This window comes from Saccostrea cucullata, unplaced genomic scaffold (assembly GCF_032062105.1).
Source record: "Saccostrea cucullata isolate Sc308-1 unplaced genomic scaffold, CSIRO_AGI_Scuc_v1 ctg7164, whole genome shotgun sequence".
In the NCBI taxonomy this organism is placed as follows: Eukaryota; Metazoa; Mollusca; class Bivalvia; order Ostreida; family Ostreidae; genus Saccostrea; species Saccostrea cuccullata.
The window spans coordinates 452-16,470 of record NW_026928231.1 but is presented as its reverse complement, the minus strand read 5'-3'; the positions used below and the strand labels follow the sequence as shown (position 1 = coordinate 16,470).

Genomic DNA, 16,019 nt, shown 5'->3' with positions numbered 1-16,019 from the left:
CACCTTATTCTGTCAAATTGTTTTATTATATTTGACCCAAAAAAGGCAATTGGATCAAGTTTAAATATTCTTACAAATAAAATGTTTTATATTTTTATTGACCATTTCAAAAAAGCTTTTATACCGGTATATCGAGTACCATATTTAAGGTTTTTTGAGTATTATTTTTTTTTGTTTACATTCAAAAGATATACAAGAGACGTAACTCTTGATGTTTTTTTCTTATTTCAGAGCACATACAGGTATTAGAATGTAATAATCTGTCCTACGAAGTATGAATTCTTGCTCTAACACAAATTTAACGGCATAAAAGTTCATATTTTTGATAATACATGTGTGGCGCCTACTGTCTGAGTTAAAATATTTTTTTTTTTTGATTCACAGTTTGGCTTAAGAATCATTTCCGCCAAATATGCAATGCTTCATATACACGTATAACCCATTCTATTTGTCTTTTGGAATTCAATGTAAATTCAATGTAAGATTTTGCAATATTATGATTAAGATATGTAATATTTTATATTTAACTCCCCTTTTTCTTGTCCCCTTTCTTGTATTGTATATACCTTTTACAACTTTTACGTCATTTACTTCAATAATTGATATTTTTTCACTTTGATAATGTTGATTGTGTTGTCTGTTTTAACAAAACACAAGCCCTGTTGTCTGGCAGGAAAACTAAGGGACATTCCTTTGTGTTATATATTTATGAAATGATCATCACTGATACATAAAAGCCGGGGTATGAGAGGATAAATATGTAAGGATATACGCGACGTTAAAAATTGATCCTTTTAAAACATGTCTTTGCAAACATACCGTTATACCTTGCATTTGAAATTCAATGTTGGTTTGCTTGATTTTGCGCTTTTCTTTATTATTCTTATGTCCATTTCCTGAATACTACGAAATCTGATGTGTTGTTATTTTCTATATATGCCCACAAAAATAACATCCATTGCAATTTAGCATTTAAAATGACTTACCTTTTACTCCGTCCTTGTTAAATGTCTTTAGAGAGCAAATAAATGCTATTGATTTTAGAACACTATATTTTATACTTTTTAAAATACCATCAAATACAAGGGTGATCTAGAATGCTCAAGTAAATAATTACACCTTGTTAGATGTATGTAGTGTATATAAGACCAGGGTTCTCCAAGGGCCGTTTAACGTGGTGGCCCCGCCAAAGTTAAATTCCATACCGCCAAAGTAAAAAAAAAATCTACACCATAGTTCTGCCACACAGATAAAATATTTGTGCCACAGCAAGATCGTCGTTGTCAGAACAATAACCATAAATATATATTTTTAAAAAAATCAAAATAATCTTCTAAACGTTAAAATAATGTACTGTTTTTCAGTTTCTAACACTAAACTGTAAATTTACTCTACTTGATATGGAATCCGGATAGGGCCACGCAGTTCACTATCGCATCATCGCACCATCGAGGTTTGAGTCTTAATGTTAAGGTTCATTGTTTGACTTGCACAATCAATTATCTTCTAGATCTTGCTGGACACATGAAGCCGCTTTTCACACTTCACGAAAATTACAAAGAAAACTTTGAATATCAGGTAGTTCATGCTTAAGGGTCCCGCACATCATGTGACTATGACGTATATAGAGAAAAACTATTTTTACTAACGGTTTTATCTAGTTACCCTTTTGCGATTTGGCCTAGCACCGTTTGTAAACAATGAACACATGGCATGATCAATGAGAGGCCGATAGAAAAAAAAGACGGATGGAAATACTGATTACTATAAACCCTACCGCTTTTCAAGCGGGGGGGGGGGCATAATGATAGGCAGTGAAAATATCAGTGAACAAGTTAATGAAAAGAGAGGGAGAGAGAGATAGAAAAGGTATGGAAAGAGGACAGGAAGAGAAAAGCATGTGGGGGCACAAATTGATAAGATTTTAAGCTGTGCATGAATTTATTTCCTACCGGTGTCTTTTATATTCATTGTTAATCAACTACTCCGTACCATCCTGCCTGCAATGGTTTAGTTGAAAAGTTCAATGGAACGATTAAAGAAATGCTCAGACGTATGGCTACTGAAAGACCCAAGGATTGGGACAGATATATAGCACCTTTATTATTTGCATACCGTGAAGTTCCTCAAGAAAGCATGGGTTTTTCACCATTTGAACTATTATATGGTAGATCAGATCGTGGACCGATGACAGTTCTACGAGAGATCTGGACGAAGGAATTCAAAGACTCAGTTTATCATCGACTCGAAAGAGTGTTTAGAAGAGACATGTGAATTAGCTAGGAAGTTCTTACATTGTACAGGAGTCCAGTCAGCGCTACAAGAAATGTTACGATAGGAAAACAAGGTCACGTTCATTCAACGTTCAGGATAAGGTATTAATCCTGCTTCCGACGGACAACAACATGCTTATCATGCAATGGAAGGGTCCATTTACCACTGTTTCCAAATGTGAATGGCTGACTATAAGTAGATGTACAGGGTAAGATCAATACTTTCCATGCTAACTTTTTGAAGTAGTGTGTTGAAAGAGAGGTAAGTACACCCGAAGTTCTTAGTTCTTGTTCTGTCATCGAAGAAGAAATACCTCAAGATGGAGAGACTTCAGAAGGGGAGAGTGATTTCCCTCTAGAAATAAGCTAAGGGATATTTCAAGATGTGAATGTTGACACAGATCAGAGCAGCAACAAGTGGACGTCAGAAAGGTTTTGTCGGAATTCAAAGATATTTTGTCTGATTTACCAAATCTTATTCATTTGGCCCATTAACATGAGATACATCTGACAACTACGGAACCTATTCACAACAACCGTAACAAATTCCGTTTGCTCTACGTGATTCCGTTAGGGAGGAAATCAACCCGTACGAAACTCTTAACCGTTTTCCGGCCGGAGTCCGGGCGGACTGAGACGGATTACGGTTAAGTGCTAGGAGGACCAAGCCGTACCTTAGACGGACATGGAAAACGTCTAAGTTTTAACCGTTTTCCGCCTCATATCTTAGATAGATTCCACCTTAAATCCTAGGCGTTTTTTTTTGTTAGACGTTTTCCGGCTGAACTTTTAGACGGAATCTACATTAATCTTCGGATTGTGAACAATTTAAATTATGACCACATGTTTTATTCCTCTAGATGACCTTGTTTTCTTAAGGCACTAATGGGGGAGATATTCGTAAAAATAGTCAAACATAACATTTAATCAATTTATTTGACTTCGAGTATTATGTTTTATATAACATTGAATATTGCGTTTCGTAGATGAGTAAGTTTTTTTTTACTTTATACCAGACATACGTTTCCCATACGCACCTGCTTGACCCCTCTACAGGGGCGGAAATTTAAAGTCCAGACGGTATCTGGATGTTTGCTAAGCGGTCTAAGAGCCGAAAGTCCGTAAAATAAGGTTATTACTAGTGAAGTGTCATATTATTGTAGTGACGTTGTGATTCATTATAACTTATCAACCGTTCTAAAAACTACAAACAAGATAGAATATACCAGAGCAATACCACATGCTATTCCAAAGAAATTTTTTTATTCCAAACCAGAGTCAATTTCGGGCTAAATGTCTTGCACACCAGAAGGCACCTTTGTTTAGCAATTACAGTATATGAGCTGACGCTCCAGGAATATGCATTTACAGAAATGAAAGAATTCGACAAGCAGCATCAGTCGGATAATTGTAAAGGAAGGTGGTATCCATGATGTAGAAAGGGGGACTTGTCTAACATGCTAACAAGATCAACAATGGCAAGTAACGAAATAAAGTAACCCCCATTCTCTCTCTAATCGAAAAAAGTAAAATATGAAACGTTTATGGTAGTTTCCCATTACACCTATAATCATACAAGTAACCATATTAAGTATTGAGAAATATTGAAATATATCTTTACCGTAGTATCAACTGGTACGTAATGCGCATCGTTCTCCATAGTTAAATAATCCTGTAAAACTAGGAGGATTGTATGCATTTCACGCATTGAATAATTTTCTTCTCTTGTATACGTACATTTCACTATAATCAAATTCAAATCATCTTGACAAGAATAAATGAAGTTTTTCGCAATACAATCCCACATTTGCACAGTATTTCAATTTTTATCATGAGCCAAAAAACAATGCTAAGGGTTGTTGATTGTCTATAATTAACTTTATCCGATTCTATAGTACTTCTACAGTATACGAAACATACTTCAGATAAAAATAATTCATTTACCAAGAATGTACATATGCATAGATATATAAAATTATACAACTTTGTAATAGATTTTTTCTTAAATTTAACAATAGCTTTAGATATAACATTCATAACCCACCCCCTTCCTTTACTGTTTTATTATTATAATTATTAAATCTTGGGTTAAAAGTTATATGTAGCGTAATTTAAAGTGGAAATCGTGATCATCTGCCTGAATCTTGCCAACTTCTTTTAGAGTTTTTGAGTTAAAACATAAACTCATTAAATACTAATAGCGGGTAAATAATTTTAGGCATATGTTTTCTCATTTTAAGCCAAAGTTGTTTTTACGTCTTTAGGTAAGGACGATTTTCTTTGTGGATATGTATTTATATAGGGAGTGGAACCTTTGTGGTTATACTGTACTTCCTCAATTAAACGTTCACTGTTCAACAGGCAATAATCAATGCAGTCATACTACTTCCTGTTTATGCAAATAAGATTATTTTATCATTGAAAAAAAACTATTCATTGTTATCTAAATGCCTGGTGAATATATGCATTTAAGTTTAGTCATAATTGAAGTGATCCTCACATATTTTGTCTACCTCCCAAGAACCTTCAGCCAAAAACATGAAAAGTTCCACCTATCATATTTTTTCCAGTTCATGGGAATTGTAACAGCAAAAAATTTTTCAATGAATAAAAAAATGAAGATTTATATTACTTTAAATAAGAAACTAATCAAAATTATTTACAATGTCGTCTCAATTTGAATGTATTTAACGAACTGTTTTCAAATAAAATGTTCTAATGATATACTTATTTGGCCATCACAATTGCCCATTATCCCATTTAATTACGGCTAACTAATATGAAATCTTGTAAAAACGTGTAATTGATTAATTTTTTTAAAAAATCTATCTATTTTATTTTACTTCTGATAAAGTAGAGTTTTATCTATTGAAATCGGCTACATTTTATATAATCTTGACTTTAAAAAAGCATTAATGACACATATGCAGATTGTATACTGTTTAACGTCCCTCTCCAGAATATTTCACTGACGTCACTGATTGAGACGTCTGTGCAGATAACAAACAGTATTGAAGATCAAAAGTCCATAAACAATACAAAAAAGAGAAGAGAAAACATGGATCTCAAAAACATCAGAGGTGGGATCAGATGCCATGTAGGAGTGAGCATCCCCTGCTGACCGGTCACACCCGCTGTTTGCTCCTGGTCATGATCGGAAAATTTGGTAGGGTTTCAATAAGGCTAATTTTCGGCCCATGATGAATTTCAATTTAATTCCTTTAGTTATGTCTAGTAATGTTTCCTCTCTAATATTTTATAATTTATTTGCAAAACCAACCTTTACTAGTCACGTGACCAAGAGATATCTAAAGGGTCCCTCTAAAAGCGTCTAAGAGGGTTATGAAGATTTATTACTTGTAGAAGACTATTCATTGTGAAAAACCAAAGAATGATTAACCATATATCATCAGGGAACATGGAACAGGGCTGAAGTAACACAAAAAGTTAACTAATTTAATATTTTTTGGAAAAAGAACTTCTGTAATTGTAGCCATAGGAATTCAATGGAAATTGTGTACGTTTTCTTATAAGACATCTTTGCTTCCTAAAATAACATAAAAATGTATGAAAAACAATCAGTTATAAATAAAGAAAAGCTTTCAATCTTACGATACATCATATAATGAGACAAATCATTTAAGATATAACTAAGTTTGCGACCCATACATATTCTTATAAGTATAAAGTAGAAAAAAGACCTCTACGCATTATAAGTAAGTACATCGATTTAATAGTATTTCGTTTAGATTGACACAAAGGAAGTGTAAAATTCTCTAATCAATAAATCAACAAAACTAAAAATATTTTTTGCAATAAAAAAGAACTAATTTTGTAAGTGTATACTGAACTACGACGGCGTATTAGTGCCATTTTAACAAAGTAGATTTTTTTTTTAAAATCGTTTGTACAATTTAATAAATCGTTTGTACGATTTATTAAATTGTATAAACGATTTACTAAATTGAACAAACGATTTACTTAATCGTACAAACGATTTATAAAATTGTACAAATGATTTAATTAATTGTACAAACGATTTAATAAATTGTACAAACGATTCAACATTCAAATTGTACAAACGATTTACTTAATTGTACAAACGATTTATTAAATCGTACATACGATTTACTAAATTGTACAAACCGATTTTTTAAATCGTATAAACGAATTACTAAATCGTACAAACGATATACTTAATCGTACAAACGATTAAAAAAAATTCTACATTGTTAAAATGGTACTAATACGCCGTCGTACTGAACACAGGCATTAAACATAATTCATATGTACTTATTTTTTTTATTTATATACATTAGATGCAAAATCTGAGATGTGTCTTTTATCAAAATTCATTTTATATACATTCATTTGAATTCTAAAGATATATACTTTGATTCCATGTCAGTACCCATTTTCGTGTGAAACGTATCGTAATTTTTTTTTTTCAAAATGTTTTTGTAATCGCATGTACATGTGCCCCTTTGAACTTGCACAAATCACCTTTGATCAAGGTGTAAAGTATAAATTCTTATGTTTTTCCGTAAAAAAGAAATGAAGAGGACATGTTTGCACAGACAGATGGACGAGGTGATTCCTATACATACCCCCAAACTTTGTTTGTGGCGGGTATAATGATAAGACCACTTGTAATATGGGCAGTAGATTTAGGACAGATCAAGGCACAAACTGCATCATCAACATCTTGTAAAATTCAAAATTCACATAAAGTTAAGTTAATAATTAAGTTGAAAGGAGCTGGTTACTAAACAGAAAAAATGTATATCTAATCTGTGAAACGGCAACATACCCAAATCAAGAAACTTTGCCTTGATTTGCATTAAATAATTTATATTGTTTACTGTGAAAAAATAATTCTGATCTTGGTTTTTGTATATTGAAACTACCGTCTCTAGTGTCAAAGTTTTTGGTTTTCCTCACAAACAGACACACAGGCATGTTATAATATAATCAATTATTTTTCTTTCATGTTTGATATCATCGTATGATTTTAATGCAGGTATAAATGGACAAGCCAGTACTAAATAATAAAACCCTACTCTGTTTGACTCTCATGAATAAATCTCACAATAACATCGCATACCTAAACGAAGAGTATTCTAAAATTACAAGAATCTGCAATGAGTATTCGCTGAGAAAAACGTGATGGTAATTGGTACATACAGAGACACAGATAGACAGAAAATTGACGTTGTATTCATACAAAAATAATTGTCACCTTTTGACCTGCAAAAAACCCCAAATCATCTAGTATGAGTAGTTTCCGAAAATATGCGAAGAAAATTTGTTACAGACGTCACACAGACAGCTAGACAGAAACACAAGGGTAAAAAAATATACCCCAGAGCTAGCGTCGAATTCCTAGTTATAAATTTGATTGACTGAAAAATGCTATAAAGGTGTATGATTTACTTTAAGTGTTTAAATAGAAAATAACCACAACTCAACAGATTGCAAAATTTGCGAAGTAATTTATATTTAAGTGTGTGTTGCATTGCGAACCACAATCATATTTCAGTATAATCTTCCATAAAAGTAATTAATTATCAAATTATGGTTTTGGTTCAGAATGCAACACGTGGTGTACTAGAAGGTTAAACATCATAACCCTCCAACATTTTCCCATATACTCAATGTTAAAGCGGTTGAGGGTACTATACTTTGATCATTTATTCCAATATTATCCTAGCTTTTTTATCTCAAAATAAATACATAGCGCAAAATTAGACATGTTGAAAAGAATGGAAGTAAGTTTAAAATTGTTGGCAATCTAATTTCATTTTTCACAAAAAACATGGGCCAAAAAACAGCCTTGTGGAAACCTCTCCTTTGTCATCAATTCAGTGTACAAAAAATGGACTTACAATTAGTATGAAAAACGTCAGTCAGCATTTAACTCAATGAATTTGCTGTTTATTCCAAAGCAATTTATTTTATAAAATGTATTGCAATTTCCCTGATTCGTTGTTTATATAGAAATATAGATATGGTTTTTGACATACAATTCATTATCTGATACAAAATCAATATATTTGTAAGACTTTTTACTCCCTTATATCATTTTCCATGGTTATTTAAAACTTCATTTTAGATTCATTTCTTATCAAGTAAGGGTGACATCGCAAAAAATTAATAGGTGATATTTGCATCATAAATAAACAATGCGTCATTTGTAGTTTATTTATTGTTTGATTATTAAAACAGTTATTTCGGTAGTGTTTTTTAAAATCAAAATAATATAACACTATGATAAGAATAAATTTTAAAGTCCTGAGCTTGAATACACACTACTTACACATTTGAATTACAGAAAATGAAAAGGTTTTCAATAATCGCATATACGTATTTACATTGTACCACAAGGAAGAAATGTTAGTTTTCTTACATCCCTTTAGATGAACAGAGGATATCGGCAATGGATAACGACACAAATTACCAGGAGCTATTACAACAAAGATATTTCTATAGTTATCTAGGCAGCTCAATTTTCATTGTAATTTGTGCATTAATAGGAATAAGTGGAAACTTTGCCATTATCTATTTCTATTTTTTCCGCATCAAAGAGAGAGGAGAGCGTTACTTTATCCCGTTATTAGCCATTGTTGACCTCGTGGCGTGTTTTACAAGTCCCCCTTTCTACATCTTGGACAACACCTTCTTTTACAATTACCCAAGTGATACAGCTTGTAAAATTCTCGCGTTTCTACAGACTTGTGTTCCCGGAGCATCAGCTCATATACTCCTTGTTATATCTATACAGAGATATCTTCTTGTTTGTAAACCTTTCGGTCCAAAAATGACTCTTGTTTGGAAAAGAGTTTCCTTTGGAGTAGTTTGTGGAATTTCTGTGTCTTATTCTGCTCCTCTACTTTGGACCGCTGGTATTCTAGAGTCAACAGAAATATTCATGGACCACAATGTCACAATTACAATATGTAAATTTTCCGTTGACTCTTCACCAATAATAACCGTGTATTTCGGATTTCTGACTCTCATTATGTTGGCAAACCTATTTATTACAGCAGGGTTGTATGTTCCCGTTTTGAAGCGAGTTAGGCGTTCCTTCCTTCAACGATCCAAGACAAATAAAGCTTATAATAACGGAGAAGGAGTTGTGGAATCGTCATATGCAACGCAAACAACTGAAGCAGAGAATGGTTCCGTAGACAGTACGAACAATGCTAAAGGTCCTCAGGTAATACAGTTAAGTGAGACGACATTTCACAACTCAACAAATGATTGCCAAGAAACTGTTCTTAAATCATCAAACGGTATCTCTGAAAATATTGTTGAAACAAATGTAGATGATTGTAAATGCACGGCAAATAAAAAGGCAAGCACCAAAATGGCGTCCGTGCAGAGACGAGTGACGTGGATGTTTTTCGTTATAATACTTGCTTATGTCTTTTCTTACATACCACCACTTATTATTTTAATTCTTGTGTACACAATTGACGATTTTAATTTCATAAACCTTTCTGAGGCTGAGACAAATGCATGGCTTTATTTTTCCCGATTTGTGTTTTTGAATCAAATTATCAATCCTTTTATTTACGGTTACTTTGATACAAAATTCAGAAATCAGCTTCGTATCTGTTGTAAGAGAAAAAACTCGAAAAATTTCAACTTTATTTGAACCTATTTCAAAAAAGGTAAACAATTAATTGATGAGAATGTACATGTATATATCATTATTAATATTTTTATATGTAAAGTAATTGGCTTCGATATTGAAATTATTGATATTGTTTCGAATTAGAAAAACATTTGTCTTCAAGAAACCGATCTCAAAAATATGAATTCAATATTAATTGAACTGTGAAGAGTTAAATTTCAGATTGTCGATTTTTTTTTTCAACTTTAAGCTACGTCTGTGTATGCATTCTTTCATATATAATTATAAAAACAAGATTTTTTCCTGTACTTTATCTTCTTTTATCCTTCATTAGAATTGTTAATGCGATTTAATGGAACAGTTTTCGTAAATTTGTAATAGTGTCCTGGTAATTGTAAGAGAAGAAAAAAGGTACGATTTCGAATTGAATTGGGTGGACTTATAAATTTATGACACCTTTTGAATCTCCAGGAAGATAAACCAAAGAAAAGAAATAAGGACAATTCCTGTAGATAAAATACCAGCCATTATAATTAACCATTGCATTACTTCTTTATTTATTTAAATGAAGGCTCTTAAGCAATATATATCTATTAAGTTTCCGCAACTTATAAAATGTACAAACTTTAATTGCTTTAGTTGCAAATAATACTTCCTTGTTGTTGTAAATAAAAAGTTGAAATATATGAAAACTGTGTAATATTTGATTACACATTAGATTTATCTAGACATTCATGCATGAATTGAATTTTGGATTTATTGCTGCGTTATTGTTTTTCGATCATCAAAAATAAAAGAAAATGCAAGTCACCCATAAAAAAATTAATTAGTATATTTCACTTTACCAGGATTTTTTTTTTATTTACCAAAAAATATTTTTATATAGAAACCCATTGTTTGCTTTTCACTGTTTAATTACAAAGTGTGGTAAACGCTTGCCAGTTTAACTGTGCGAAGGATGATCAAAAATAGATATTTTTTAAGTGTTCCTTCCAGTTCATTGTTCTTCTGAATAAGGCAATCAGATTATAAACATTTTTTTTTATATTTATCATAACTTTGTCGCTCATTCTTTATCCATGTTATTATTATATTAGTTTGGAAACATATCCTTACTAGTCAATATAGAGCTCTTAAATAGAACACGTAGAATGTAGACTTTAATAAAGTCCGCAGTTTTAGGGAATACATAAGATCACCGGTCAGCGAGAAGTCTGCAGTGACCCTTACAGCCATAGGTCAACATTCCACCGTATCGATCGCACAGGTGATTTAAATGACCAGTGACCTACTTATCGAGCATCTCTCAATACTCTGTCCATAGTGAGAGATACCTTCTTATATCATTCAATGTGAGGGATAACCTGAAGGATGTCCTCTGTTTCCTTATATGAGGGATGGGTGGCGCAGAACTGTCCTTTCTCATTCATCATTGACGATAGAAAAGTTAAAGTCATCAAGTTTATCATAAAGCTTGGTTGTTAGAATACCATTTACCATTAGCGTCTTTTTTAAGTGAAATATCCAAGTATGAAACAGATATGTCAGACTATGTGGTATTTTTTCTCTCAAGCTCACCAGGATATATCGTATCGACGCGTACGTAGGAATGGAAATTACCATTGTTAATTGACAATGCGTTGTCGATAATCATATCATAATCAATTTGATGATAGTGAACGATAAAAATAAATTCATAAATTTCAGTAAATCGATAATTACAATAATTAACCTATACGCTATCAATTAAAAATCTATCTATTATCTATGGGGTTTATCGCTGATAAACGTTTCAACTTAAGTGATTTACGATCCGATTTACATATCTTTACCTCAAGGTGTAACATAAGTTCAGACTTAAAGACACCGGGGTGAATTTTATTTTTATTTAAACGCGTATAATATTTATGCTTTTCCGAGTTCCTTTTTTCAAATTTTCTTCCAGCACTGTCCAACCACTGCATTTAAACCCATTTTAGTTTAACGGCATATATCAAGTGATTTACAATTAGCCTATTGCAAATGATATCTTAATGGTAGAATTAAAAAACTAACATTATAATTAATAATCATATTCAAATTACCAGTAATTCTAAATATCATATTTAAACATAAAGCTAAAGTGTTTTATCTCTCTTTCTTTATTCTTTATTTGAGTCAAAAACATAAACCCGAATAAACACGTCAATATTTCTATGACGTGCTTTTCTTCAAATACTGTACAATAAAGGTCCCTCAGAGCTTCCGTACTAAAGGTGTCCAAAGCACTGGACCGTGTACGTTTTATTATGGTGAAAGGATTAATATTATGAAATGAAATCTTTGAAAGGTCTGACAAATAATGCACCTAAATAAATTATATATAAACGAATGAACAAACGAAAATGGAATCATAGCAAATAAATAACAAATGTGCGCTTAGGTATAAATAAAAGCTTGGTCATTTTACATTGAGCGGGTACTCTAACGTGTTGGGATTGCCTTGTTCCGGGTCGTTTCCTGTTAATAGAAGACAAGAAGAAAAGTAAGTGATTTATATGTGTATATAATCAATAAAGAGTGTATCTCGTAACTAGTAAATCAGTATGATGGGTCAATTTGTTTTACTGGCTGGTTCTTTTACTAGTTTTATAATGTCTGTTTTATATATTTAACTATACCTGGGTTATTTTTACGGTGAACATATCGGATAATAATTTAGTAATTTAACCTCAATTTGCCTCAGTCGAACAAAATGTAAAGGTGCCCAGCAATGGTGTATTTAACAGAATCGAGAATGTTAAAATTGATATATTTCACTAATATACAGATGTGCAATATGTGAGGGCAGGATAAATGTTTCATTTTTATTTTCGATCAGAAAATTTGCATATGAAAAGTTAAATACATTCATATGAATGTACCTATTTATGTACGAACTCAAATTTGATATTGTGATATTTTGAATGAACGAAGCAGTTTGATTGATTGATTGATTGATTGATTGTATATTGTTTAACGTCCCTCTTGAGAATTTTTCACTCATATGGAGACGTCACCGATGCCGGTGAAGGGCTTCAAATTTAGACCTATACTCGGCACTCAGGGCCATTGAGCAGTGAGGGTTCTTTATCGTGCCAACGCCTACCGTGACACGGGACCTACGTTTTTAAGGTCATATCCGAAAGACCCGTGACTTTCACTTGAAGGCGGGATTAAAAGTATTTTTTTTTTTAAATTCCATACTTTGATGAGCCTCTTCCGTAATTGATACTCAGAGCAAAAGTGATCGAATTCTTCCAACTTTTGGCCCCCGGATCTTTGTTTAGCAAATATATTAATTAATTAACACATTAATTTTGACAAATTTTATCCCCATGGGGAAGAAGTTCTGTATATCGATTTTTTTCCTTCAAAATTGCCCTGTTTTTGTTTTTGTACAAAATATATGCTAATATCTTTATCAATTTATTTGGTGTTATTATATAATTATTCTGAAATACTGTCAAGCTGTGGATTCTTTGCAGAGTTTTATTATACATTGTGTTTAATTTATGATCAAGCCACCGTTAAGGTCCTTATACGGCCGGTGTTTTCCCAATATTTTGCCGATCATTATTGTTAAGGTAGTAAAGATATCGAGTATGAAATTGTAATTCAGAAAAATAAAATCTGAAAATTTCTTTCCCCTTGTATTGGACTCTTCTTATAAATGGGAGTGGTGTAGTTGAAGAGCCTCTTTGTACATGTAATAAATACATCGGGTTTTTTATGAACCGTTTAGACAATGAAGTCGTCGGTTTTTTTTTTTTTTTTTTTTTTTTTGCATATTCAGTTTAATATTAAGAATATTATCTGCTAATACGTTAACCCCCTTCCTACTTCTTTCATGCATTATACACCCTGGTTTCAGGTAACGATGTCTGACTGTGGGGATATGGGCGATTGCGACTGTGATTGCGGCGACGGTTGCGACTGCGATTGTGGGGACGATTGCTGTAAATTTGACGATGACTGCTGTGATTGTAGTTGCTTCAGTTGCGGCGACGACGGGTGTTGCGGGGGTAACGATGGGTGTTGCGGGGACGATCATGTTCATGGTAACGATATATAGTGTGACTGTGCAACTTTTAGAGTTAATTTTCTTAAAGAAAGACTTGAATAATGTTGTACATTCAAATTAGTTATTGAGACAGTTGTATTAAACTCAACATTACATTAACCAATGGAAAAGATTAAGATAACTATCAGTGATCGATCGAAAAATATAAATTAAACAATACAAAACAATACAAAATTGTAAAAGAGTGGATCAAACACGGAGCCTGAGAAGTTCCAGAGCAGGGACCAGGCTCCTGGGAATGAAACATATAGATGAGCTTATTCTTGATCTCAGTCTCATTTTTCCACTATACGAGTAACTTTTATAAAAGTGAAAATGGAATAAAAAAAATATGAGCTCGTCTGATTTATATGATCCCGGGGCCTGGCGTCTAGGAGAAGTTAACTTCCTCTATTGACCGGTCTCATCCGCCGTGAACCCTAAGTATAGATCGGGTAGACTGCACATTCGATAGTCAAATATAATATAACCCACCGTTTACTGTATTAATGAGGCTAAAACAAAAGCAAAGCTCAAGATTTTTGAAAACCCATACTATAAATTGTACACGGCTAATCATTTATTACCAACTTCTTAATTAAGGTAATCATTTCGGTAAAAGGAGGGTGAAAACGGTTAGCAGGAGATGCTCACTCCTTCATGGCGTATCTGATCCTACCTCTGATGTTTTGGAGCTCCGTGTTTGGTCCACTTCTATTTTGTAATGGTTAAAAGAGCTCGAATACTCTTTGTTATCTCCACATCTTTCATTAATGAAAAAGGAATTGAAAATCAATAGATATTTGTCTATTAAGCTATATAAGACCTCATCAAAACATTCTCCATTCCAGGTAATCATGATAATATCAGTGTGGACGGCCATAGACATGGGGGAGGTACGTTGAGACATGCTAAGCGTTTTATACTTAAATTGGCTATAATTAGAATTTTAAAACTGCTAATAATTCATATCGAAATTATGTTACGATAAAATAGCTGCAGAATATCCTCAATTTTCTCAGTATGATTTGAAACTGCTAATTATTCATATCTTATTTATGTTATGATATAACGGTTACAGAATATCCTTAATATGATAAATTATCAATTTTTCCTTTTAAGGATGTAAATGGTGTATATGCTTTTCCTTTTTTAAAAGGATGTACAGTGTATCTGGTGTACATGCTTTTCCTTTTAAAGGTAACTGGTGTATATGTTTTCCTTTTAAGGGTGTAACTGGTATATGTTTTTTTTTCCTTTCAAGGATGTAACTGCAGCTGGTGTATATGTTTCCTAATAACGGAAGATGACGACTGTTGTGGCAGTGAAGAACGACGAAGACGAAGAAATCAGAGGAGATACGAATTGGAACGCAGACGTCAGATGGAGGTCGAAGGACGAAACCTTCCGAGTGAAGCCGATGGCGTAAACCCCGCGAATGTGGAAACGTCACAATTATCAGGGTCTGAGAATAGTCCACCAGCAGCGATAACAACACAACCACCATCTTATGACGAGGTTGTACATAGTGACACTATCGTTACGTCACAGCCTGTTCAGCACGATATTTTGAATAACAGGTCTATGCACCATGAAACTTCTTTTTGAAATTAAGGAGGAAGAGGACTCCTCGGATCTAAAAGTGTTCAGAATTTCTATTTTTATGAAAAGAAAAAAATGCCTGACATGTGTTCCAATTCATATTCAGTGCGACAGACAAGCCATTTTTGTGGAATATCTTAGCCGATGTGTGCTCGGTGATGTTTCTACGGTTTTACGAGGTATAACGCGTTAAAGTGTACAATGTCATGTATGATGATCATGAGCGTTGCATATTTAATTTTTACTGTTTTCTTGTTTGTAGTTTTAAATAACAGGCTAGCTTGAGGAATATAAGTGTAAATGTACATATAAAGACTATATTAGCTAGTATCGGCGACTGGTATCTTGGAATCGTTCTGTGTCCAAGAGAAATGATCTTCATCACAGTCCAATCGCTCCCGCCTGTGTCGAACAGTCAGAAGAACTC

General features: G+C 32.9%; 1 protein-coding gene across 2 annotated transcripts; it reads left to right on the top strand.

Annotated features, from left to right (window-relative positions):
- The first annotated feature begins 12,122 nt into the window (after nucleotides 1-12,122).
- Nucleotides 12,123-15,600, top strand: LOC134276859 (uncharacterized). 2 transcript variants are annotated; one of them, XM_062759145.1, is made up of 4 exons: nucleotides 12,123-12,433; nucleotides 13,802-13,988; nucleotides 14,842-14,886; nucleotides 15,255-15,600. In XM_062759145.1, exons 2-4 carry the CDS (start codon nucleotides 13,808-13,810, stop codon nucleotides 15,596-15,598), a joined length of 570 nt encoding a protein of 189 aa, XP_062615129.1. In that variant the 5' UTR covers nucleotides 12,123-12,433; nucleotides 13,802-13,807; the 3' UTR covers nucleotides 15,599-15,600. The 2 variants fall into 2 exon arrangements, with proteins under 2 accessions (XP_062615129.1, XP_062615128.1); XM_062759144.1 differs by having other exon boundaries at nucleotides 13,802-13,994.
- Nucleotides 15,601-16,019: the final 419 nt, after the last annotated feature.